Source organism: Numenius arquata, chromosome 5 (genome assembly GCF_964106895.1).
Source record: "Numenius arquata chromosome 5, bNumArq3.hap1.1, whole genome shotgun sequence".
NCBI classification, from domain to species: Eukaryota; Metazoa; Chordata; class Aves; order Charadriiformes; family Scolopacidae; genus Numenius; species Numenius arquata.
In genome coordinates, this window is record NC_133580.1 from 44,938,292 (window position 1) to 44,962,662 (window position 24,371).

At 59.5% G+C, this 24,371-nt stretch overlaps 1 protein-coding gene across 1 annotated transcript in view; it reads right to left on the bottom strand.

The window, feature by feature from the left end:
- Window positions 1-24,067, bottom strand: part of LOC141464465 (dedicator of cytokinesis protein 2-like) — a 76,426-nt gene extending 52,359 nt beyond the window's left edge. The window contains exons 1-22 of the mRNA XM_074147402.1: window positions 24,025-24,067; window positions 21,896-21,979; window positions 21,654-21,694; window positions 21,364-21,419; window positions 21,162-21,258; window positions 20,934-21,082; window positions 20,340-20,475; window positions 20,049-20,203; window positions 19,132-19,213; window positions 17,793-17,928; window positions 16,161-16,236; window positions 15,567-15,646; window positions 15,001-15,126; window positions 14,759-14,883; window positions 14,086-14,184; window positions 13,475-13,547; window positions 12,441-12,544; window positions 9,471-9,660; window positions 5,919-6,016; window positions 5,325-5,414; window positions 4,680-4,780; window positions 4,382-4,516 (exon numbers count right to left, since the gene is read on the bottom strand). Coding sequence (XP_074003503.1) covers window positions 4,382-4,516; window positions 4,680-4,780; window positions 5,325-5,414; window positions 5,919-6,016; window positions 9,471-9,660; window positions 12,441-12,544; window positions 13,475-13,547; window positions 14,086-14,184; window positions 14,759-14,883; window positions 15,001-15,126; window positions 15,567-15,646; window positions 16,161-16,236; window positions 17,793-17,928; window positions 19,132-19,213; window positions 20,049-20,203; window positions 20,340-20,475; window positions 20,934-21,082; window positions 21,162-21,258; window positions 21,364-21,419; window positions 21,654-21,694; window positions 21,896-21,979; window positions 24,025-24,067 — 2,276 coding nt within the window. The remainder of the gene's footprint in view (window positions 1-4,381; window positions 4,517-4,679; window positions 4,781-5,324; window positions 5,415-5,918; window positions 6,017-9,470; window positions 9,661-12,440; window positions 12,545-13,474; window positions 13,548-14,085; window positions 14,185-14,758; window positions 14,884-15,000; window positions 15,127-15,566; window positions 15,647-16,160; window positions 16,237-17,792; window positions 17,929-19,131; window positions 19,214-20,048; window positions 20,204-20,339; window positions 20,476-20,933; window positions 21,083-21,161; window positions 21,259-21,363; window positions 21,420-21,653; window positions 21,695-21,895; window positions 21,980-24,024) is intronic.
- Window positions 24,068-24,371: the final 304 nt, after the last annotated feature.

A 24,371-nucleotide genomic window follows, 5' to 3' on the forward strand; every position in this document is an offset into this window, starting at 1 on the left:
ACTCTCACAGCAATGATATGTAGCAATGAGCATCAATTATTAGAGATTTAATTATTTGGTAGATTTTTCACAGTCCCTCTTTTTAATGCATCTACTCATGACTGACTGGCATGGATTTTCAAGCTCACCTCCATCATAAACTCTTGCCTACAAAATTCTGTTGTTTTTACCCTAAAGAAGGCATGCATGAGTACGATACACTATTTTAACAATTGTAAGACATATTGTCAACACTGATTTCTGAACTTTTAAGGGTGTAATGACTCAAACAAGCACAGTATAAAGCAGTCGGAGCGTGTAGCTCAATTAAGCCAAGATAACAGCTGATTTGCATCACTGCAGCAGACGTGGGTCAGATCGGTCTTTTAATTTATTGCTGACATATTGGTTTGGAGGATTTCGTCAAGAAAACTGGCAGGCAGAGCCTGGTCCTTGAGCCCGATGCCTCTTGGGTGTAAAGACACTGGGTATGGTCCTGCCTCTGCTCCTGCAGCTTCGGGCTCCGGTACCTAACTGAGCTCGAGGCGCAACACAGAAATCCCGCAAGCACCGTCACTGAAGCGGCAGGAAAAATTATCCAGCCACCAGCTCACTAAGCAAATCAGCACGGACTGCAATAAAAAACATGTTGAGTATCATTTACTTGGGAAGGGTCAGCGCGGCTCTCGGGAAGGGACGCCCTGCTTGCAAACCCCCAGAGCTCTTCCGCAGGAGCTTTCAGCCGGACGGTGGCTGGAGCCCAGCAGCTGCAGCAGCCTTTGGGGACACCAGGGACTCCAGCAGGAGGTCGGCCAGTGGGGATGCTGCACAATTGACCAGGTAGAGGGTGCAGGGGAGTGAGAGGCCAGTCCTCGCAGGGGTGCTGGGCTACCCCAGGGACAGGAGAGGGGACGAGCAGGGCAACGGCAGAGCCCATAGGTGTTGCCTGAGTGAGGCTGGGCGAGGGGGCTGCAAGCTGCAAAGCAGGCAGCTGTGAAGGGACGTTGGCAAGAGCAAGTGACCCCAGCTCCCCCTGCAACCAGCAGGAGAGGGGGCCCCGCATGGGACAAGCCCTGGGGTGACGATAAGCACTTTCAGGAAAGCTTTGCCATCCTCAGTAGCAGCCAAAAAGCAGAAGCAGCCAGAGGAAGTGTCAGGGAGGAAGCAGCGAGCAGGAGACCATGTCACCCTGCCATCAAAGCCCCAGTTCCCCCATCCCTGTCCCCGAGGCGACAGAGCCATGCGGGCGCCAGGGGGGGCGCTGAGGGGAGTCTGGGTTACCACAGCTGGAGCCGGGCACAGGAGAGGTCCTCAACATTGGGAAGGGTGCAGGGAGCTTTGGGGGGCTCCAACAGACCCTGTGTGCCCCAGCACAGTGCAGAAGGTGCCAAAGGGGAAGGTGGCTGGAGATGCGGCATGGCATCTCCCTGCAGAGCGAGGGCTGGGGGCACGTTCCCACATTTTGGGCACAGAACTTCCATGGCCGGTGCCAGGATCCGGCCCCTTCACAGCCCACTGGCTCCCATGACAGGAGGGGAATCAGGGAGCCCTTTCCCCATGCAGTGGCCACAAAGTTGGCGAAGGGGCTCAGGCAATGAACCTCCTGCCTCAAACCAGCTGGGCCCTGCTTCAATCATCCTCACAGCAACCTGGGATCCTGCTATGAGCTACGTGAGCTGCTCATCCGACTCCAGCAGTAGCACACATAATCAAATAAATACAGCAATCTGCAGTAACTTATTATAATTACAATCTAATTTCTTTAAATTATAGACTGTGTACAAATTGTAGCACCATTTAAAGTATTTAGAAGATCTGAGGAGTCCATGTTATTGCGCTGTTAAGATCAGTAAGATAAAGGGAAGATGAATAAAAACACTAAATGTCTTCAGGGATGTCTTCATTCCAATGCAAACTAATTCACAGGGCTGTTTGCAAATGCTCCATATAATTAATTTTCTCTGCCAGAAGTTCTATAAACTAGGGAATTTGCTCTGTATTTTCACGTATGACAAGCAGGTAGACACTTCAGTCTAATGCTGAAGAACCCCAGAGCTCTGGAGCAGTTACCTGGCCACGAACAAGACCCTGGGAAGGGCTGGTGGGTGAGAGCGATGAGGAAGGACAGACAGGGCATGCTGGCAGACCCAGTACTCTGCAGCAGGAGCTACATGAGGAACGCCTGGCAGACAGCAAAGACAAAGTGGGGGCAAAGTGAGATCTGAGAGTCCCTGTGGATGCCAGGAACCCAACTCAGCTCCTCACCGTAAGCAGGGCACAGAGCACCAATGGGGACACCAACACATGTCCTGGCACCTCTGCACAGTGCTCAGGACTTCGGGTGGTGGAGACAGACCCTGGGCTCCTGCTCCGCTCCCTGGAAAACACCTGCCTGCTGAAACGTGGCCCTGCAGCATGGGGCAACCCTGCTGTTTTCCCAGTGCTGGCTGGTGATGCTGCGTGCAGAGGGACCTCGCCTCCCACCTCTCTCTTGGGACGCTTCAGCTTTCGGTGCCATGTACTTGGAATGAAAGAGGAACGTAACTTGCTTTTTCTGGTTACTCTAATCAGTCGTGTTTTCGGTTTTCTACTTCAGCCCAGCAGCACGACTGGGCTCACCCACGCCTGCCCAGGGGAGGCTTGTTTGTCCCATCACACAGATTAGGACATGAACCCCATGCCCACGGGGAACAAAGCAAGCCAGGCCCTGGGAGGAGTCTGGAGGTACCCGGGGCAGATTTTGGCCTTATCCTCAGCAGCAACAAGGAACCATGGAGGCTCCCGGCCACTTATCCTGCTATCACAGAATCAAAGAAGGGTTTGGGTCGGAAGGTCCCTCAAAAATCATTCAGTCCAACCCCCTGCCATGGGCAGGGACACCTTCCACTAGATCAGGTTGCTCAAATCCTGTCCAGTCTGACCTTGGACACTTCCAGGGATGGGGCATCCACAGCCTCTCTGGGCAACCTGTTCCAGTGTCTCATTGCCCTCACAGCTAAGAGTTTCTTCCTTATGTCCAATCTACATTGAACCTCCTTCAGTTTAAAACCATTACCCCTTGTTCTGTCACTAAAGGACAAGTAAAAAGTCTCTCTCTCTCTTACAACCCACTTTAGAGCTTGTGCTGAGCAGAGGGATGAGCCGCTGAGCCAGGACAAATTGGGGGGGGGGGAGGCAGGGAGCTGGCCCAGGCACCCCTTCCCCAGGCCCTGGGGCTGGCACTGTGCCACCTCATTTTGCTGCAGCACAAGAGTAAGTGCAATGTTTCCCTTTCCTTCTCCAAAGAAAAAACTGCTAAAAAATTCCCAAACAGCACAGGCTGGGCAGGCAGAAGCTCTCCGGGAATGAGCAGGAAGAGCAAGGCTGGGTGCCAGAAAACCTTTCCAGTCACAGTGTCGCCTACGCAGGGGAGCAGGCTGCCCGGGGAAGTTTTGCCATCTCCATCGTGGGAGGTTTTTAAGAGCACATTGGAAAAACCCACCCATCAGGGGCAGCTTGGGCAGAGCAAGCCCTGCCTTTGGCAGGAGGTCACTGCAGGTCCCTCTGGCCTTATGTACATGGCGTTTGGGTTAGCCGTATGCAAAGGGACTGGGCATTTCCTGATGCCACGGGACGTGCAGCAGGGGTCAGGTCAGGGCCTGACTGTACAGAGATGGAGCAAAGCCATCGGTGCTGCAGGGAGACAATGCGGGCTCTGTGCCAGCCTGGAGCTCACGGGCAACCCCACAGCTATGGCACCAAAGCCAATCTCGCCAGCACCACGCACTCGGGCTTTCGATCAGCACACACGCGGCAGGAATCAGCAGCAATTAGCCTGACAGACAGCAAACCAGAGGCTTGTTTCACTCTAATGCGGGTGTGTTGCCTCACCGTCAAGTCACTTTGCAAACACTGAAACGCTACTCATCAGCTGGAGAGCAGTTTGTGTGATGGCACCCATCTTGCCACAGCCCCTCACACCACAGGAGCTCTCCCACCCCGAGACAGATGGCACTGCCTGCCATCTGTGCCAGACCTTGACTGCTCCAGCAGCAACCAGAGTACGCTGTGCACCAGAAAACTCCTGGAAACCTCAGGGAGAGGAAGCGCATTGGTGGAAGAAAGCCTGCCTGGGGACCAGCCGACACAGCAGCACATCCTCAGAGTGCTGGGAGCCATGGATGCCACCCCTAGGTGCCACAGCCAACCCAAGCAGCTGTCACCATCACCAGGCAGGTCAAGGTGCCAAAGACGCATCCCCAGACCCAATAGTTGGCACTAACACTGCTCCCGTGGCAGAGGGACCCCCCATGGGACCTTTCCTTTCCTCCCTCCCCCCAGAGAGGAACACTCCAGCAGTGCTGGTATAGTAGCCCAGCACAGCATAGCACCTGGAGCAGTGGAAGCCATCTCTGGTACTCACTGGGCAAAGAGGTGCCGGGAGCGGACGATGAACTTGAAAATGTACTCCAAGGCCTTGAAGGTGCGTGTGAGTGGCTCGCAGGGCTCTCCCCGACTCGCTTGGTCTATGTACTGTGTCAGCACTGAGATCAGCTTCCTGCAGGACAGTGACACGTGTGGCCAGGGCTCAGCAGGCTTCCCAGCATTGGCTGAGCCATGCCATGCTGCCTGCCAGATGCTCTCCAGGCTCTGGCCCCTTCCCTCCCCACACCTGCCATCCCAGCCCCATCTCTCCCGTGCCACAGCTATAGGGTACGCACTTGTAGGCAAGTGTGGCACTGAAGTGCTGGCGGATGTAGGCCTCCAGGACAGCGTTGAAATGCTGGAACTTCCTGTCAGCCACCAGCCCCACGATGAAAACCTGGGGAGAAGAGGGCAGCAGGCATGGCTCAGTGCGGGCAGCAGGATGCCCAGGTGCCTGCAGCCATAGCCAGAGTGGCATTGACCCCTTGTGGGGGCTGCTGGAGCTGCCAGAGCCTCCTGCATGCCTGCCCAGTCTGCCGGGACAGGCAGACCTCTGAAGCAGAAAGCCCAAAATGAGTCACAAGCCCAGCGGCTGTAGGACTCTTCCTGGCCAGCTTGCGCAAAGCTCACACCATTACCGACCCTGGGTGTCCCACAAGAGCCACCCTGACCCCAGTGCTCCCCTAGTCCCGTCACTGGGGTCACTCTTGTTTTGGTGTAGGAGAAATGCCTCTGAATCTTTCTGGAATTGTCCCGTGGAGGGACAGCTGGGCTCTACTGTCCTGAGGCACCATGGTAGGGCCAGAGGCGCTGCACGGCTTGTCTGGTCGGATCAATGAGCCCCATCTCAAACCCACCCCGGTCTGACCTGGGCCCATCCTGGACTGGTTATTGGAGTCAGACCCATGCTCAGTGTGTGCAGGGAAGCAAGTCCTGCTTACCAGGGCATCAAAGACAAGCGTGTCATAGACATCCGTGTCTGCATTCTCCATCATGATGGAGAACAAGGCATCCAATGTGTCCTGGAGGAACTGGGAGAGACAAGAGGACTGTGAGGGCTTGAGCATTAACTCCCAGCATCATCCTGGAACCACCTCTTAGTGCGGGAGCGACTTGCCTTTCTCAGCCTGAGGTGTCTGCCCGTTTGCCAGGACATGACTCCCTGGCTTGGCCTGTCCCCAGGCAGGCAGCCCACTTGCCCCAGTAGCCTCAGCAGGGCTCTCCAGGGCCAACGGGGCAATCACCACAGGCAGAGGCAGCACTTCTCCCTGGGGAAGAGGCGCTGAGGCTGTGCAGGATGCTCCCAGTTTGCCCAGTCCAGCCCCAGCCCAGGGCAGCTCCCCGTGCTCCAGCAACTGCTCTTGGCAAGCTCGGGCAGGCTGCCAGGAAACCCCTGGTGCCCACACTGCCACCCCTGGGAACTTCCACATCCCTCTGTCCCCCAGGAAGCAGCCACATGAGCTCAGGAACAGGGAAGGGAGGGGGTGGGAGGGAAGATCCTGGCATCATGGGAGGGGTGAAGGTCCTGGCTGTACCTTGATGACCTCCCCTCCATCCACGTTCATCAGCTTTTGGAGGTTCCCGGAGAGGAGGCTGGGCTTGGAGCGCCACTTCAGCAGCCCCAGCAGGTTGACTGGGTGGGAGGAAGGGGAGAGTCAGCACACCTTCACTTACTGCCAGACCCAAATGTAACCCACCCTCCAAGCTCCCTTCTCCCACCGTTACCACCCAGGGCAGACAGCACGGAGAAGCCCCATCCCGGGGGATGCATTGCTGCTTGCTGCTGGCCCCATGCTGGGGGAATCAAGGGGAGAGCACCAGTCGTGCCTGAGCTCTTGACACTCCATTGTGTGGCTGCACGGGCAGGCGCTGCCATCCTCTTTACAACCCCGTGGGAGAGAAACTGAAACCTGAAACAGCAGGTCTCAGCACTGGAGTTGCGGCTTCCCCATGAACCCACAAACCTTTCAGAGAGACCTCAGCAGAGAGGCTGTGGGTCACTGTCCTCCCACACTCATGCCCTCCACTGGCTGGATGGCGAGGGTCTCCGTGCCCCTTGCGCCTGCCCCGCCGTCCCAGCCACGTGGCCACTTGCAGTGGCCACTTCGCAGCTCCTCTCCTGTGCCAAGCAGAATGAGCTGCTGGCCCCAGATGTGCATGGGGCCCTATGCCAACCGGCCAGCACCATTCCCAGGGAGCGGCCATGGCCCATGCAGAGTGCAGCCATGGCACCGCAGCAGCCGGTGGTCAGCACAGCGCTGCCGGGAGCAGCCAGGACCCCGCCGACCTCCGACTCCCTGTGCAACTGCTGCTCAGCACAGAAAGCTTCCTGACTTCAATACCACAAAAGCATAAAACTTGGCTAAATAAAAGGTTGTTACTGTAGAAGCTGTAATTGTGCCGCAGGAAGGGAATTAACTGAACACCAGTGGCCCCAAGCCCCACTTGCACTGAACCGCAGCAGCCCCAGACCCCATCAGTGCGGCAGCGATGAGTCACTGCGCACTGCGTCCCCTGAGCTGCGAGGCTGTTGTCCCCGAGCCCCCAGCTCCACGTCAGGGCTACGGTTTCCCCGGCTGTATCATTGCACTTCAGCAAAAGCAGGATGAATCATTTCCATCCGCTGGCCTTGCAGAGGCAGCACTGCTGGCCGGGAGGGAATCCCGGCTTTCCCATGCACTCTTCCCCTGGCCAAGCACCACCGCCACTCGCCTCCCGAGCATGGTGCCCGCTGGCTGCCAGTGCTCCCGTGCAGCGTTTAACTCTCCAGGCAGTTGGAGACATTACCTCCAGGCGTTCATGTCACCCAGCCCGAGGGATGGGCGGCTGCGTGGCTTTCTGCAGCGACACAGACACGCACACTGAAAAGGTTGCTGTGGCCTGAGCGCCAGCACCGCTGCGCAGCGCAGCATGGTTAGACCTGGTGAAGGGCCAGGCTGCTGGTCCCCATTACGGCGGAGGTGTGTGTGCCATGGTTCCCCCAAGCTGGCTGCCTGCGAGGGCACTCGGAGAAAGCAGCCCCATCAGCCCTCCCTTCCCGCAGGACTGGCACCGGGTTGCTCACTGCCAGCCCCGCTCCCCCGGCTCGCTTCAGAGGGGCACGTGCAGCACTTTGGCACCCGCCAGCGCTCGCTCAAGGTTGCCGACACCTCTTTGTTCTGCCAGCTCCCAAAACATGTTGTACAAGGCAAAATCCCACCTGCAAATCATAGAATCATAGAATCATAGAATGGCTAGAGTTGGAAAGGACCTTAAAGATCATCTAGTTCCAACCCCCCTGCCATGGGCAGGGACACCTCTCACTAGAGCAGGTTGCTCAAAGCCCCATCCAGCCTGGCCTTGAACACTTCCAGGGATGGGGCATCCACAACTTCCCTGGGCAACCTGTTCCAGTGCCTCACCACCCTCACTGTAAAGAATTTCTTCCTTATATCTAATCTAAATCTCTTCTCTTCCAATTTAAAACCATTGCCCCTTGTCCTGTCACCACTCTTCCTGACAAAGAGTCCCTCTTCAGCTCTTCTGTAGGCTCCCTTCAGGTATTGATAGGCTGTTATAAGGTCTCCCCGGAGCCTTCTCTTCTCCAGGCTGAACAACCCCAGCTCTCTCAGTCTGTCTTCATAGGAGAGGTGCTCCATCCCTCTGATCATCCTCGTGGCCCTCCGCTGGACCCGTTCCAACAGGTCCATGTCCTTTCTGTGTTGAGGACTCCAAAGCTGGACACAGTACTCCAGGAGGGGTCTCACGAGCGCAGAGTAGAGGGGCAGAATCACCTCGCGAGACCTGCTGGCCACACTTCTCCTGATGCAGCCCAGGACACGGTTGGCTCTCTGGGCTGCCAGTGCACACTGCCTGCTCATGTTGAGCTTCTCATCCATAAGCACTCCCAAGTCCTTCTCCTCGGGGCTGCTCTCCAGCCATTCTCCACCCAACTTGTATTTGTGCCTGGGGTTGCCACGTCCCAGGTACAGGACCCTGCACTTGGCTTGGTTGAACTTCATGCAATTTGCACGAGCCCACCTCTCCAGCCTGTCTTGGTCCCTCTGGATGGCATCCCTTCCCAAATGCTGATGCGTCTGTGCTAAGGTGGCACGTAGGCTCTTGGCTGCCCTGCAACAAACTGCGCAAAGCACCCCAGGGCTGGAAGCCCACGCTAGTTAACTGAGGACAGGGTTTAAAAACGGGTAGTCCCAATTCCCACCCTGATCTTGAAGGGTACAAAAAAGGTCACGGAGTCCTCGACAGCAACGCTCAGCAGCTTACTCCAGCTCCCAGCTCAGAGCCATGGCACAGCCCCCCAAGGGCATAAGCGATTAATTACCATCTGCAAGGGTCTGCAGCAGCCAAGAAACTGCTAACTACCCACCGCTGCTGGCAGCAGCTCCACGCCCCCAAGGTGGGAGAGCTCCTGGAAACACTTGCAGCCCGTTATTGTTTGTTCTCATTTCCCCCGCCTTGGAAAACTAATCTGCTGCTAACTCAGGAGGGCTCAGGAGACAGATAAGCCAAAAGAGAACCTTAATAAAAACAAGGAAAAAATGAGAAACTCTCCAAGTTACAGCCTGGAGCTATCGACCCAGTGATATGCAAACAGAGCCTACAGCAAACCACATCCCACTCGAGCAGTGTGGGTGCTGGGGCAGAACCTGGATTGCCAGGGCAGCGGGCAGGGCAGCACCACCCCGGCTGCAGGCATTCCTGCTCACTGCCACTCCTCACCAGGGGACAGCAGCCCCCCCAAAGCCCCCAGGACCGTGCTGCCCTGCCAGGAACAGCCATTAGCCTTGGCAGTCCTGACCGCATCAAAACGCTAATTCAGCATTCACTGTTCCTGCTCTCCCTGCATGTTCGGCGTGCCATCCCGGTGCCATTTGTGACGGGAGTGAGCCCCACTCTGGCTGCACTGTGCCGGAGGGGGCCAGCGCTGGCACAGCAGCACCAGCACCATGTCCCACGGTAGCTGGCAAGTGCCAGCAGACAGCAGCTGGAGAGACTGCCGCTGGGAGAAGGGTGGTCCGGCAGGTAGAAATGCACTGTGGGGTGGGGGCACAGGCCTGCTGCCACCCCCATGGAGAACTGGAACTCACCGTTCTGGGTCAGCTTCGTGGAGCAGACGAGCGTCGAGATTTGGAAGCTGTCCCGGGCCGACACGGTTAAGCCCGACGTGCCTCCGCTCACGCGGAAGGAGGAGCCGGAGAGGAGCTTCTGCTCCGACAGGTTCCTCGTGGAGGGCAGGGTCAGGTATGCACTGGCGTCCTCCAGCTTCCTGCTGTCACCCTGCAAGGCAGAGCAGGGCTCACACCGGCCACCGCAGTCCCATGGGAGCCCCATGGGGCAGGGCTGACCCAATGAGCTTGGTTTTCACCCCACGTAAATTCCTCTGTGTGGGGGACTTCGCTGTGCAGAATGGGGCAGGGCAAGGAGGTCAGCAGAGTCGCGCACAGCTAATGGTGGCATCGTTACGGCTTGGTAATCTCTGGCTCGCGGGAGTCGCTGGGATGGAGGAGCTGGCCCAGGGGAATTGCTCCCTGCGGTGCAGAGCCCGGTGCAGACCGTGCAGCCGGCTCACCTGACATTAATTTCAACAGAGCATCCAATAAAGCTGCTCCCTGCGGGGCTCTCCTGGAACCTGTGCTCAACTGGGACAACCAACTGGGAGAGACACCGGATCTCAGCTGGTACCACTGAGAGAGGACACAAGAACTGATGTGTGGAAAAGCAGGGGGGGAGGCCAGTGACACACAGGAGCCTGGAGCCAAGCAGCAGGGCTCTGGGAATAAACCATACTCCTGACCACTGCTATGGGGATGGACACGCAGCAGGACACTGACCAGGTGGCTGGCGCGGTCCCACGGCATCACTATCACCAGCCCAATGGGACATTTCCTGCCTGTGTGGGCATGCTGGGATCTCTCCTCATGGCAGCAAAACAACCTATTTCTTTGTGTCCCCTACTCATGGACTACAGCCATGCTTCCCCGAGCTCACCAGTGCTCACTTACAGCTTGGCATTAGCACATTTTTCTTCCCCTGCCTGCAACCTTGTGTGATAAACTTATTTCTGCTGAGGGTCAGACAAAGATCGCAAAATTGTTTGTTGTTGGGTTTTCTCTCCACTGAGCGTACCCACAGCGGCCAGCTGACTCGCAGGAGGCACTGCACTTCTTCCGAGGGTAGCTAAACCCACGAAGGGTAAACTGGCTTAATTTCAGACATTTCTCAACCAGCGTGAGATCAAGAGGTCTGAGGAGCTAAAAGCATTATCATTCACATTCCTCTGGCAAAGATAAAAACATAAAATAGCTTCTGACTCCCAGAATCAAGCCCCAGTGTTTGCTGGGAAGAGCAGGAGTCAGCCGGGGAGAAGACGAAGTGGGGCACGCCAGCTTTCACTTGCTCAGGTCTGGAAAATGCTGTTGAATGTGACAGTTCAGTAAGGGCAGCAACAACCCTTTAAGGAAAAAATGCATCCAGGAGGGAGGTGCGCAGGGTTTGATCTTGCTGCCCCACCTGGCACCAGCAAGTCCCAAAGGCGCTCGGTGATCCTGCCACAGCAGCAGAGGGGACAGTCCCCTGGAGAGCCGGGGATCGTGTCTGCAGCTTTGGAGGCCACGGCAGCATTTAAAGAATTTGGGTGTTTTGCCCAAAAAGAACAAGGAGGAAGGACACAATAACAATTTCAAATTTGTAGGAGCTGCTGTGGAAGAGAAGTGCGAGTCTGTCCCCGTCCCCAGGCTGGGGCCCCTGCAGGAGGGCAGTTGGGCATCACAAGAGCTATAGATGAGGAACAGTAATGGCAGGACCAGGACAGACTGGCTGGCCAGGTGGAGTGAGCCTTTCCTGTCAGCAGAAGCGTGCCTAAGCAAGGACAACTCAGGGAGGGCTGGTCCTTCCTTCGGGCAGGGAGTGGACGGGACTGCCCCGTTGCGGACAGGCAGCTGGATGGCAGACACCTGCAAGGGCACATGGGTGGCTCAGCCCCCAGCGGGGCAGCTGCGTGAGCATGGGGCAGGAGCGCTCCAGGGTGACACAGCGTCAGATCCACAGCACGGTCTTCTGACGTGGGACAACAGTGAGCATAGTGGGTGCTGGCAGCAGGCCATCTGCTGCTGGGACATTATGTAGCTGCAGAAGCAGCATTGAGGTGCTAAGAGAGCTTCCCTAAAAGGAAAGGAAATGCAGTGATGAAGAGGAACTCCTCCACCAAGCTCATGGGAAGCATTGGCTGAGGCCAGCTGCACAGCTGCCACAGCAGGTGGGAGACAGACCTGCTCACCCAAGAAAGATGCAGGACTTGGGAAGGGAGACGGGTCTACCTTGAGTAACTGTGGTCACATTGCCAAGAACAGCAGGGAAATTAAAGAAAACTTCAGTTAAATACCAGAAGCAGCCAAGGGGCTGAGGTGGGAAGGTCACCATTGCTGGCAAGGAACAATAAAGCACTGCAGACACACAGAGGAAGAGCCCTGAGATCGCCCCTGCAGCAGGGACCAGCTCATGCCCTCCTGGTCCCCTCACCATGGCCAGTCCCAGCCCGGGAGAGGGTGACACCAAGGCAAAGCGAGGCAGCTTGCTCATAGGGGTCTTTCACACTCCGGCATCAGAGCCCACTGTGTTTTTTTACAAATGAATAGCGAATTTTCCCTCCCCACATTCCCTCTCTGTTCTCTCAGAAGAGCAACCAAGCAGTTTTAGGCAGAAAAACGCTGGTGAAATCAGGTAAAGTGTAGCAAATATCTTCATGGGTACATTCTCTCCTAAGTCAGATACATTTAAGTTACCTTTTTCTAAACAAAACTTGTCATTTGCAAAGGAGCAGCGCGGAGATTAGAGACGCTGCGTGCAGGGAGCCGTGGCAGGAGCCCCCACCACCAAGGACAGAAAGGACGGGAGGGAGGGAAGAACTGGAAACCCTCCGGGGGACTTTGGGTACGTGCCACCAGTGCAGCAGCTCCAGCAGGGACTGGGACCCCGGCCCTGCACAAGAAGCTACTGGGAGAGCTGCCATCCTGCAACCTCCCTGCTTCGAGGCAGGGGGTCTGCCTGCACCCCTGTACCTTGTACAGAACCAAGTCATGCTCCCCGTCACGCAGCGTGGTGCCGTCCGGTCGCATCAGCTTCACAAAGGCCATGGAGAAAATCCGCTCGCTTTTGTCTTTGGCTGGAAAAGACAAACACGGGGCGAGGTGAAGCCGGCTCAGGGGGAGCCCAAGGACGCACTGCACGGGCAGGGAAAGGGCAGCTCAACTGGGGACTCGTCCTGAGCCAGCAGCCAGAGGGGGTCTGGGAGAGGGCCGCTGGGGAAATCGTGTTTCTTTTCCTGGAGCCCGCTGGCTGTCCCCACGCACAGTGAGACCACCCTGGGGCACTCGGGAGAGGCGGCTGCTGCAGTGTTTGGGAACCTCGCAGGGGCAGAGGCAGCAGTGACAAGCTGATTGGCAACCTGAGGAACCACTGGGCTGCCAGCATGTGCTGCCTGGGCAAGTGGCCATCGGAGAGCTGCCTCTGTGGGAATGAGACGGGTTTGGGGCAGGCAGGACGTGGGGCAGGCAGGACTTGGGGCAGGCAGGGTTTGGCTCACACAGGATCAGACTGGCAAGCAGCAGCCTCGGCTGCAGGTCTCCACAGTGGCCCTGGGGAAGGTCCCCGCAGTCACAGGATGTGCCACACCACGTCCCATTAGTTTTCAGCTCCGTGAAGGCACCGACAGCAGCATCCCTGCTCTGGGAGCAGGCCATCCTCCTGGCCACACACCCCAGCTTTGCTGCAGCCAAACACCACAGGACACAGAGCGGGTGCTCCAGAGAGCCAAGCACAGGCGCGCAAGGAGCAGCTGCGTGCAAGAGACAGCAGTTTCCCAGAGATCTGCTGCCCACCACGGGCAGTGGGGACAGAGCAAAACAGGGATGATGGCTTCCTTCCTCTCCCGCATGAATACAGCATACCTGATGTATCCCTGCATGGTACAAGACGAGGGCCACTCATGGGGCCCTCCTGTTCCTGCAGCTCCTGAGCTACAGAGAGCCCACCTCCATCACAGCCCTTGCTGGGAATGTTAGCAGAGGAAGACGTGAAGAAAGGAGATACTTACAGTCGCTGGAGGAGCGATGCCGGAAGGTGAACCTCAGGTGGGTCTTGTGGACATCTTCAATGGGAACAGCAATCTGAGAGAGAGAGAATGTGTGCCCACATGAGGACAGGAGAGTACGGGCTGAGCAATCTGCTTGGCCAAGACCCCTCTGTGCTTGGGCAAAGGCTGTGCTGAACAGTCAGTTGCTTAAATCCAAATCCACGTGCTTTCCTTTCAGTTAATGAGGCTGAATTAGAGAACGGGTGTCTGTGCAAGGCTGGTGGTGTACGTCCATGAGCCTGCAGGGAGAGGCAGGAGCGATGCAGGAACACTGCCAGCGATGCAGTGCACCCGGAGCCCCTGCCCCAACACTGCTTATCAGCAGGGGCAGCGGACACTCTCCCTGCTGCAGGACCTGCTGCAGGTCACCCTGAGTCTCCATCCAGGGGTTAAGCCATGACATCAGCAGCATCTCCCATCCTCCACATCCTTTCCCCCAAAAAGTCAGCCCTGGTAGGATGTCCCCCTCTGGCAGCTGAGTCCTGCTGTGCAAGGAAAAGCAAGGGACGCAGCCTCGGTGGGTCACAGCCCCTGTCCCACTTCAGTCCCTGTGCCCCAAGGCTCAAACAGACCTTCACCGTCTCCATCCACCGCTGGTGCCGCTGCTGATAGTAGACCACAGAGCGGTACTCGCTTGCTGGCTTGTCCCCCGCACCGTGGTAAATCACATTCTGCAGAGAGGGCAGCAGCAGAAAAGATTCTTTGTGGTCAGCTCCTGACATTACTTATTACAGATCAAATAAACTCAAAGGGCTGAAGAATTTTGCATCCCCTGCTAACCTGGGCCAGCCCCTGAAAGCTGCTCTCCCCTGCCCATGCCATGGCAGCCCTCACCCAAGCCCCACCAGCACAGGTGCCCCTGCACAACAACCCAGCCAGTGCGGGGTCATCTTTCTGACTGTCCTTTCCCAGATGGGCTCAGAGGGCAACAAAAGGCTTTTCCATACCCTCCACCAGGCATGGTGCAGCCTCCGAAAGGAGCCAGCAAGGGACACATGACCCTCCGGGGCACAGTCACTGCTTGGCTTCCATTGCCCCATGGGAATAGCATTATCAGGGAGGGAGAAGGAGGTGGGGGCTGTGCCTTGGGGCAGCTTCAGGGGGTCCAGTAGCCAAAGAGGCTACTCCGGCTCGTTTGTGCCAGCACCAACACCAGCATCCACCACGGAGCTGCTGCTTCTGACCAAGACAGGGTTATGCAGAGGACAGTCCCTTGCTCCAAGGCTGATGCAGTGCCTGCCATACCTGCACGATGCTGCCTGACTCATCACAGACGCACACCGTCACCTCCACGTTCTTCTGTGTCTTCTTGTTCCCCTTGTCAAACTCGCCCTGCACCAGCGTCAGGTAGATGTCGTTCCTGACATCTCCTGTGGGGACAGCCCCGTCAGCAGGACCAGGTCCACTCTGCAGCATGGCACCCTGTAACCCCACACTGGAACCCTGAGAGACCATCCAGGGATGGTCCAACCCACCACCCTGCTTGCCTGGCATGATGACCTCTGGATAGCCCAGCTTGCGTGCCACCACCGTGCTGCGGTCCACAAGGTGGGGATGGTCCTTCCGCACTTGGCTCAGGTCACCCCAGAGCATCTTCAGGGACACCCAGAACCCTGCCGGGACAGAGTGCAGAATGTCACCACATGGCCTGCACCAGCTCAGCCCAAGCTGTGCCATGCCAGGCAAGGCTGCCAGCCATACACGCCTCCTCCAGAAGTGTCTGTCCCTTCTTGGGCTCAGCCCCCTCATGTGTTTGGGTGGGTGGTCGCTTCCAGCAAACCATTACAGCTCCAATCCTGATTGCTGGGACAATTCACACACCAAGCCCTCACTGTGGGACAGGGGCAGGGCTGGCCAGGGACCAGAAGAAGCCCATGGACCCTGTGAGGAGCTGCATGGGGGGACTGCCCCAGTGTGGGGGTCAGGGGACACCTCGGGTCCCCAAGCACAAGCAGCAGCTGCAGGGAAACGTGGGATGGGCTGGGGAGGGGTCTTGCCCTGTCCCCTGCTGCATACTATGACACAGAGTGGGCACACAGGGCAGGGGATCTACCTTGTCCCTTGTGGTTGATGTCCTTCCCCTCCACTGCTTTCCTGATCATGTTGTGAAGAAAATCGTTGTCAGCGGCCGCCCTGCAAACACCAGAGCGCGGCGATTCAGAGGGGCTCCCTGACCAGGCGCACACAGGGAACCCCACATGGCTGCTCTCCACAGCCAGGCACTGACCACCAGCAAACAGAACAGCAGCCTGGATCCCGTTGCAGCTCCCCAACCTGCCAGCTTCCAGCCCACAGGAAGGGAGGTGCAGGAAGGCACCCACAGCAGACCTGGGACCCTAAGCATGCATGTGCCCCAAGGGGCCAAGAGGTAGAGCTCCAGTTGGGGCTTCAGTATCTCCAAGTACGTTGTTGCCCATAGAAATACCCCTTTTCTAACCTCACTGAGGTCCTGGACCTGGTGACATCATGTCCCAAGGATCCATGGTCCCTTTTCAAAGCCACTTCAAGCCCTTTTCAAATAGAGAAATCTTTTCTCTTTGATCCTAGCACCTCTTGTCCCCTTGCAGCCACTGTCTCGGTGCTTGCCAGTCCCACAGAGTGCTTCCCCCCCACCCGCTGCCCCCCTGCCCAGCCGCTTAGGACTCACAAGTGCACGGGGATGAAGTGCTGCTTGTCCTCGTCGCTCTCACACTTCCCCTTGGTGATGTCCGTGATGTCCATCACTGCAGCAGCACAGAGGCAGCAGCGTAGGGTGGCTGCCATGGGTGCAGCCCCAGCCCCCAGCACCAGAAGCCTCCATGCCAAATCCTCCTGGGACCAGCACTCAGGACAGTTTTGTCCTGTCCTGTAGCCATCACTTTTCCTGTGCCCCCAGCACTGACTCTGCTGTGCCTCAGACAGTGGTCCACAGGGAGGTCATTGTGGCCCTCCAATACCCCTCTGCCACCCCATACCAGATGGCACTGAGCTGTGTGGGGCTCTTAGCAGGGAGAAACCCCACACCCACACAGCTCCATGGTGGATGGACATGCTGCCAACAAGGAGTGGGACTTGGCATCCCAGCACAGCTCACCCACGGGAAACACTCCCAGGGTGGCCAGCAGCAGCACCGGCATCAGCCCCCAGTGCGGGAAAGGGTCCTGTGCCAGAGCACAGCCTGAAGACCAGCTGTCCTTTGGGCTCTTCCCTCCTCACCCTGTACTTCAGCTACCCTGGGGCAGAGCTGGCTGCTCAGGGATCACACCATATGTCCAGCGTCCCCTCCAGTGGCGTGCCTCTGGGGAACAGCATGCAGAGATGGTGCAGCCGCCAACCAGTCACCACAGGTGACCTCAGAGCTCCAGGGCAGATTTTGGCCAAAATAAGCTGTACCCAGAACCTCTCCATTGCCCACAGACAGGGGGTTTGGTACAGGATGGATAGGGAACCACAGAGTGTGCACCAGGACAATCCATCTGGCCCCTCCCTGGGGACACGCTCAGCTCAGAGTGCAATTAGATGTCGATATGTTCCTAATTCACCTGGTAATTCTTCTGTGGCTGAGGTCCTAGCACACACTAATTAGCCAAGTAAAATCAATACTTTCCGAGGGAGCCCATCCAATGAGGATCAATACCCAGAGCAGGACCATGGGCTGAGGTGGAGGCAGGGAAGCTCTCCACTCCACCGGGGACAGGCACCACAGAGGGGCCCAGGGCTGCTCCCAGGGGCACCTCCAGCAGTGCCAGGCTGGGGGTCCCCTATGCCACAAAGCAAGGAGGCATGGCTGGGCCCCCCCAGTCCCTCTCCTCTGCCAGGGTGGGTGCATTGCGATCCCATGGGCGTTGCAGCCCCAGTAGGGCAGGGACAGCCCCTGAGGGATGACACGACAGCAGCTGCGGGAAGCATGTGGCTCCAGCAGTCATGGGAGCAGGGAGCTGCTGGAGTGGCTGTGCCAGATCCCTCCCCACACCCCAGCAGCAGGCATTGGCGGGGAAGGCTCTGCACCACCATAGGCGGTTGTGGATCAGGCTGGGGAGGGGGAGACAGGGCAGAGAGCTTGGGGGGACAGGGCAAACACAGCCATGCAGAGGCAAGGAAGAGTTGGGGTCCATGCTTGGTATGAAGGCTGCCTGGCTGGAGGCAGAAGCCCTGGGGTGTTCTTGCCCCAACCCACTGCGCTCCACGGCTAGTAAGCCCTATGGAGCCCAGTGGCCAAAATATGGGTGCTGGGGAGTGCTGGCATGGGCAGCACTGGGGGGGATCTCCTCCCAGCACCCATGGCAGACCTTGTTCTCACCTGAGATGCCGAAGGGCCGCCGTAGGCCTGTGCTGAGTTTGCGGCTGTAAGTCTCCCGAAGGTCCATGCGTCCCACACGGATGATCTGGCACACCAGGAAAAGTTTCTCCCGCTTTAGGTCTTTGCTGCCCAGGTCCTGAGGCAGGGAGAGGGGCTGCGTGAGCTGGGTGCCAGCAGCACCGTGCAGGGATGTGCCTCTGCCAGCACTGGGTGACTGCGGGGTACCAGGGGCTCTGCGGGAGGATGAACCAGCAGGTGCAGAGCCACCATGTGTCCCTGCAGCCAGCACCCCGGCTCAGCCTTCAAGGGCTGGGGAGACCCCTACCACTGTACCTCACAGAGGTGCTCAGCTGGCAGGCACATGGCCTCACTGCCCCAGGGAGCCCGGGGTTTCTGTGCACCCCAGGGAGCCCCAAGCCCGAGGGATGGGGACAATGCCAGCACTGGTGAAGACCAACGGCCCCATGGGGCACCCACAGGCCAGGCAGCACAGCCAAGGGGGGCACACTGCCCTGGAAGGTACCAGGTCTGACATGGTGTTGGGCTTGGTGGGGTGGCCACACACCCCAGCTCCAGGGACCCTGCAGCAACCAGGTCCCGCAGGTGCTGCCCCTGTGCAAGAAGCTTCCTGCAGGTCTGTGGCACAGGGCAGGGTCACACCGCAGTGCACAGGGACATGCGGCCGATGCCAGCAGCAGGCAGGGGTCAGAGGTGGGTGAGAGCCAGGGGAGCTGAACTGCCAGGGCTGGAAGTGCTGATGCTGCTCATTAGCATTGATTTCCCCAGCTCATCTGCATATCGATGGCCCCTCTTGGGCTGTCCCGACGGTCAGCTCAGCTCTGCTGGTGCAGCGGGAAAAGCGCTGGATCAGCAGGCGCCTCCTGCGTCTTCTCCTGCCCTCGGCCAGGGACCACTGAGCCTGGCTGTGGGCAATGGCTGGAGCGGAAATGGGGGCATGGGCACCCCGACATCCCCAGCAACCTTGCACCTGGGAGGGGAGGCCACAAGGGGCAACCCCACAGCAGGTGCCAACATCCCAGTGCCAGGACTGGGGTCTGCATGGGAGTTTTGGGGTTGGCTGGGCTGGGGGGGCACAAAAGAAACGAGCAGCAAGGAGTGAGCAGCTGGGAGGAGCAGTGGGATTCGGCTGCTTGGAGAGGGACATGGCCTGCAGCAGGGTCTCAGGGGCCCTGTGCACTCTGCTGGATGCATCCGAAATGCTGCGGGGGGGGGGGGGCACCTCTGCAGGCAGCAGGGAGGGAAGGAGGCGCAGGCAGCTCTGCAGAAGGGGAGAGGCAGGCAGCAGCAGCAGCGCTGTTCCCGAGGGGTCTGCGCTCACCGTGAAGACAGCCTTGAGGTTGTTGAGCAGCTCAATGTCCTGGGGGACGCCCGTGCTGGCCCAGCGGATCACATAGCTCTCGCTGTGAGAGGAAGGCAAGGGGTGAGGAGCCCGCAGTGGGGCCAGGCACCAGGACAGGAGAGCTGGGACTGGTGTGGGACTGGCCAGGCAGGGGCTGTAGCAAGCAGCCTGTGAGCAAACACCACAACATGGGCTGGAGCCCTTCGGCCATGGGCAGGGTGCTGCTTGTGCCCCATTCGTGTGCCCAGCCCCTGCCAGCTCCCACTGCACAGATCCCTTGTCCAACCAGTGGCCCCAGTCACAGCATGCGGACTGGCCCATCCTGGCCATCCCCAGCAGTGGGAGCTTGCAGGTGCTCTGGGCACACCGGCTTGCTGGTCCCTTGCAGGGGGCCATGCTGTGCCACTGGTACCCAGGGTCTGGCATGGGCTGAGCTAGCTCCTGGCTGCCTGGGGCCATGGGCAGATCAGCACAGGGCAGCACACCAACAGCACGCCTGCAACAGGCCACAACGCATTGGGCATGCACAGCCCTGGGCTGGGCGAGCCATGGGCTGTCCCACAGGATGTGGCTGCACACCTTGCACGCTGCCAACAAACCCTCTGGCTCCAGAGGAGACAACCTCGCTGGAAGGGACATGCTTCTTTCCCCTCAGTGAGATAACACTGGTTCCTGGTCACAGAATCACAGAATCATGAGCTGGGTGGGCAGGTGAGCTGGGCAGGATTGGCAGCGCAGGGGTCAGGGCTGGGCAACCAGGTACAAAGGGGCAGGAGCTTCCCCACAAAGTGGGGACAAGACCAAGAGACACTGCATGGAGCAGCATGACTGGCACCTGGCTGAGCCGGTGTCAAGGATCAGGCAGCAGGGCCGGTCCTGCACTGTTGGGGTCCCACCTGATCATACGCTGCTCGCCGGGGTCGTACAGTGCCATGAAGAGCTGTGCCTCCTCGCCAATGTTGCAGACGAAGTTGCGCACGCAGAGGTAGAGGCTGTGGGAGGGTGAAGCCGCCAGGCGGGTGCTGCAGTGCAGCGCGTTCTGCTGTGGGCTCTGCGGGGTACGAGGCCGCTCAGCCCCACATCTTGCCCCCATGGCATGGCGGCCCGTGACATGGCACAGCCACACATGGGGCAGCAGGGTCTCGGCACAGAGGGTTCAGTGCACTGGGGCCAGCTCTGGCTCTCACCGTCTCCTCCTGGATGCGCTGTGTGATGGTCTGTGCAGCCTTCTTGTGTGCCTGGAAGAGGCTGATGATGCTGGTCCTGTCGGGGTCCAGGATGTTTTCATCCTCATCCCGCACCACCAGGTCCAGCGCAAGGATCCTGCAGAGGTTGGGACAGGGTGAGGCAGGACCCAGCACATCTCTCTGGGACCCTGCTGCCCTTGCACGGGCTGGCACAGAGTCTGGGGGTGCAGGCACGGTGTGGGGAAAGGACAGATCCAGATAGGTCCTGGCCAGCAGCAGAACCCTGGCAAAGGGACAAGAGCCAGGTAGCACCAGGGATGGTTTCCTGCCCCAGCCAGGGCTTGTCGGCGATAGCCCTTGGCTAGGTGGTTTGCACACCCACCAGCACACTCACTGTCCCCAGCCACCACGGTACAGCCAGCCAGAACAGCAAGGACACAGGTTGCCCCAGGGACACCCAGCCAGGATGATGAGGACTCAGGGATACTGCAGCAGAGGTGCCAAGTGTCCCTTGGCACCATGCAGCCTGTGCCTGAGGCAGGGGCAGATGTCCGCCAGCCATCCCACCCCCCTGCATTCCATTCCTGCTCTCACTTGTTGCCATAGTCGATCTTGCCGGTCACCTCTTTCTTGAGCTGCAGGAGCTCGTCCTTGGGCAGTGTCCCTGAGAGCAGCTGCGAGCGCCGCTCCATCAGCTCGTACATCATCTGCTTCACCTGCCGGTACCGCTCCATCTGCCCTGCCTGTGGGCACCAGCGCAGGGTCACTTTGTGTGCCCCCACCAGCCCCAGCTCCCCCACACCACCGGTCCATGGCCCTCACCACATAGAGCTGCTTCCAGATGGTGGCCCATTCCCGCAGCGTGGTGGTGATCTCCTGCACCATGGGCATCTCGGCAGGGACTACACTCTCCTCCGCCCTGGGGAGAGGCACAGGAAGCCCTGGAGCCCTGCAGCACCACACAGGACCCCACGCTGGGCAGGTGGATGGGGCCCACCCACCCGTGCCCTTGTCTGGTACCTACCCCCTGTGCTCCACCACGGCACCCTTCAGGTGGATGAGCGAAGCCGGGAAGATGCCCTGGGGGAGCCAGAGCTGTCATCACATAAGGGCTGGGCTGGTCAGGAGACAGCCCTACCCAGGGGACCACAGCTGGGAGCCCCCATCCCGGAACCAAGGGTCCCGCAGAGGGTCTCAGCATGGCAGTGCCGAAAGGTGCCTGGCACATCCCCCCAGCAGTGGCAGGGTGAGCCACTGGCCATGCCCACACACCCCCCCCCCCATGTCCTGAGCCCCCAGCAGCCCCTCACCTACCCGGGCAGCCCTGTTCCTGAGTGAGTACCCACGGTACCAGCCTGCAAGGGGAGGGAAGGGGACACCATCAGCTGGGCTCAGGGACCCAGCAGCCCGTGGTAGGGCAGGGCTGGGTGCCTGCTGGCAGCACAGCCAAGAGAGGGTGCAGGACGAGCTGTGTCAGGGTGCACCCCAGCACCCCAGCCTCTCCCCGGCAGGGAGAGATGGCACGGGGCCTGGCCAGGGCTGCTGGACACCCTTACCCTCGGAGGCCTGCAGGATGTGCACCGTCTCCCCAATCTGCAGCGGGAGGTGATGCTCACTGGTACGCGGGAAGTTCCACACAGCTGTGGAGAGAGGGGCCGGGAACTGTGAGCAGGGGTCCCTCATCTGGACCCCCCCTCACCCAGCACAGCCCACCTGGGGCTCTGTGTACCCATTCCCTTCAGGATAGCATGCCCCATGGCCAGCCTCCCTGCGTGGGGCAGAGCAACCTCAGCCAGCACCACTCATGCCCAGGAGACAGTGCAGGGTCCCACTGCCACACAAACGGCATGAGACCTCTGGGGAGGTGCAGTGCGAGGCAGAGCAGTGCTGCCACAGCGGAACAGGGGTGGGAAGGGGACCCCAGACCCCAGGAGTGTTGCAGCAGAGCCTGCATGGCACCAGGAACAGCAGGAGCCATCCAGCACAGGGGGTTCCCTGCTTGGCGTGATCCCTGGTCACACTGCCTGCCACCCGCAACCCAGGTCAGTCCGGTGGTCCCACTCTCACTGCAAACAGTGCAGGGAGGCAAGCGCCAGCCAAGCTCCTGCCTGGAGCAGCATTGCTGCCACCCTGGGGCTGGCAGCTCAGGGGCACACAGGCCAGTCCCTGGGGACAGCAGGAGCTGGTGGCGGGGGAAAGGGCAGTGGGGGCAGCGGGGTTATGGGGCAGCAGGGCAGTGGGAGTGCAGGAGCTCGCTGGCAGCCAGATACTTCCTGCTGCAGCACGGGCTGCAGTGGGATGGGCTGTGGTTAGTCCTGCTGCTATTTCTGGTCATGGGGACAGTGATAGCTCTGTCTGGTGGAGGCAGCCCTGGCTTGGCCCCAGGACCAGCTGCACTCTGCACCAGGAGACAAGTCCCCTGCAGACATGCCAGCACCCAGGGGGTCCCTGCTGAGACACTGCCCGTACCCACCACCAGCCCCAGTCAGGGCCAACCCATACTGCAACATCCCCAGACCTGCACCACCCATCAGGACCCCTCATGCTGGCCCCGGCACACACTGCAACACCAGGAGCCCTGAGGTCCCACGGCACCCCTCCTGCCGCCCTGCCCTCCACAGAAGGACCCTGAGCCAACCTGGAGCAGCACCTGGCCCTGGTCCAGGCTCACTCCCCTCCAGCCCCTTCCCACCCCTGCCATGCCCCGGCCAGGTCAGGCTTCCCCACAGGATGGTTAGTGCCCATCGGGCACAAGCAGGAACCTGCTTGTCCTGCACAAGCAGGACAAGACCCTGCTCCTGGTGCTGCCCAGGACCCCGCAGGGGCTCAGCCCTTGCTCCGGGTGCTGTCAGCAGCACAAGTGGAGGGGACACGGGAAACAGCCCTGGCCAGAAACGGGAAGAGGCGCAAGGCTGCAAGGGCTGGCACAGGGCACAGGGTGTGTGTGCTTACACAGGGGCTGAGGTTGAGGTGGGGAGCCTGAGCTGGGGGGTGGTGCAGGGAACAGGGCTGCCCAGGGCTTTGCCATGACTGACGCAGAGGCTGGGAGCAAAGCCCCAGCTGGTGGTGGTTACAGGGATGGTTCTAGGCTTGAGAGCAGGTCATACATGAGCTAACGATCCCTGTTAACAAGCTAACCACCCCTTGGTTTTGCACTTCAACAACCAGGATGAGCCTAGACACCTAGCTCAAAGGGGAGGATCCTGTGTCAAGCATAGGAAACACTCAGCCCCGAGCCCCACTCAGACCCACAGCTCCTCATCCCCACCCAGCATCAGCCACGCTCAGCCCTGGGTGCGCGGGTCCCACTGACAACTGCCCTGCTCAACCCTGGTCCTTCAGGGCACCCCATCAGCAGCCCACCCCCAGCTCATTCCTGCATCCACCAGCCCACCCAGCGCCACCATCACAGGGACCTGGCCCCCACCTCACACTGCTGAGCACTGCCACCAGCCCCACCCAGCCCAGCACTGCCAGCACCGTTCACCCCACAGACCCACACCATCACCCAGCCGCCATCGCCATCGCCGCTACAGCCCTCTGCCACAGAGCCACCACAGCGGGGGGGGCAATACCAGTGTGACCCTGGCCACAAGCACCCTGTCCTGCCAGCTCTGCACCCCTCTGCCAAGCCAAGGAGCCCAGCAGGGCCCGGTGGCCGCTCAGCTCCGAAGCCTGCACTCACCCACGCCATACTTCTCCTCCTTAGTGGGCAGCCACGGGGCCATGGCCAGCTGTGCCGTAGGGGACCAGAGCCCTGTGCGGGGCGGCTGATGGTTCCTCCTGCCGCGCTCCCCAGGTCACGTGTATCTCACCGGCTTGTGCAAACCTCTGCTTCCTCAACGCGCAGCCGGGTGCTGTAGAGACCCACCCGACTGCCCTGCACCCCCTCACATGAGGGTAGAGACAGAGGTGGTGGGGACGGAGCTCCTGGGACCCCACCACCCCACCCTCCTAGGGGCCCAGGCTCAAGTGGATCACTGGCCCTGCCTGTGGGGTGCAATGGGGCTGCTGGCCCTGGGTGATGCTGCA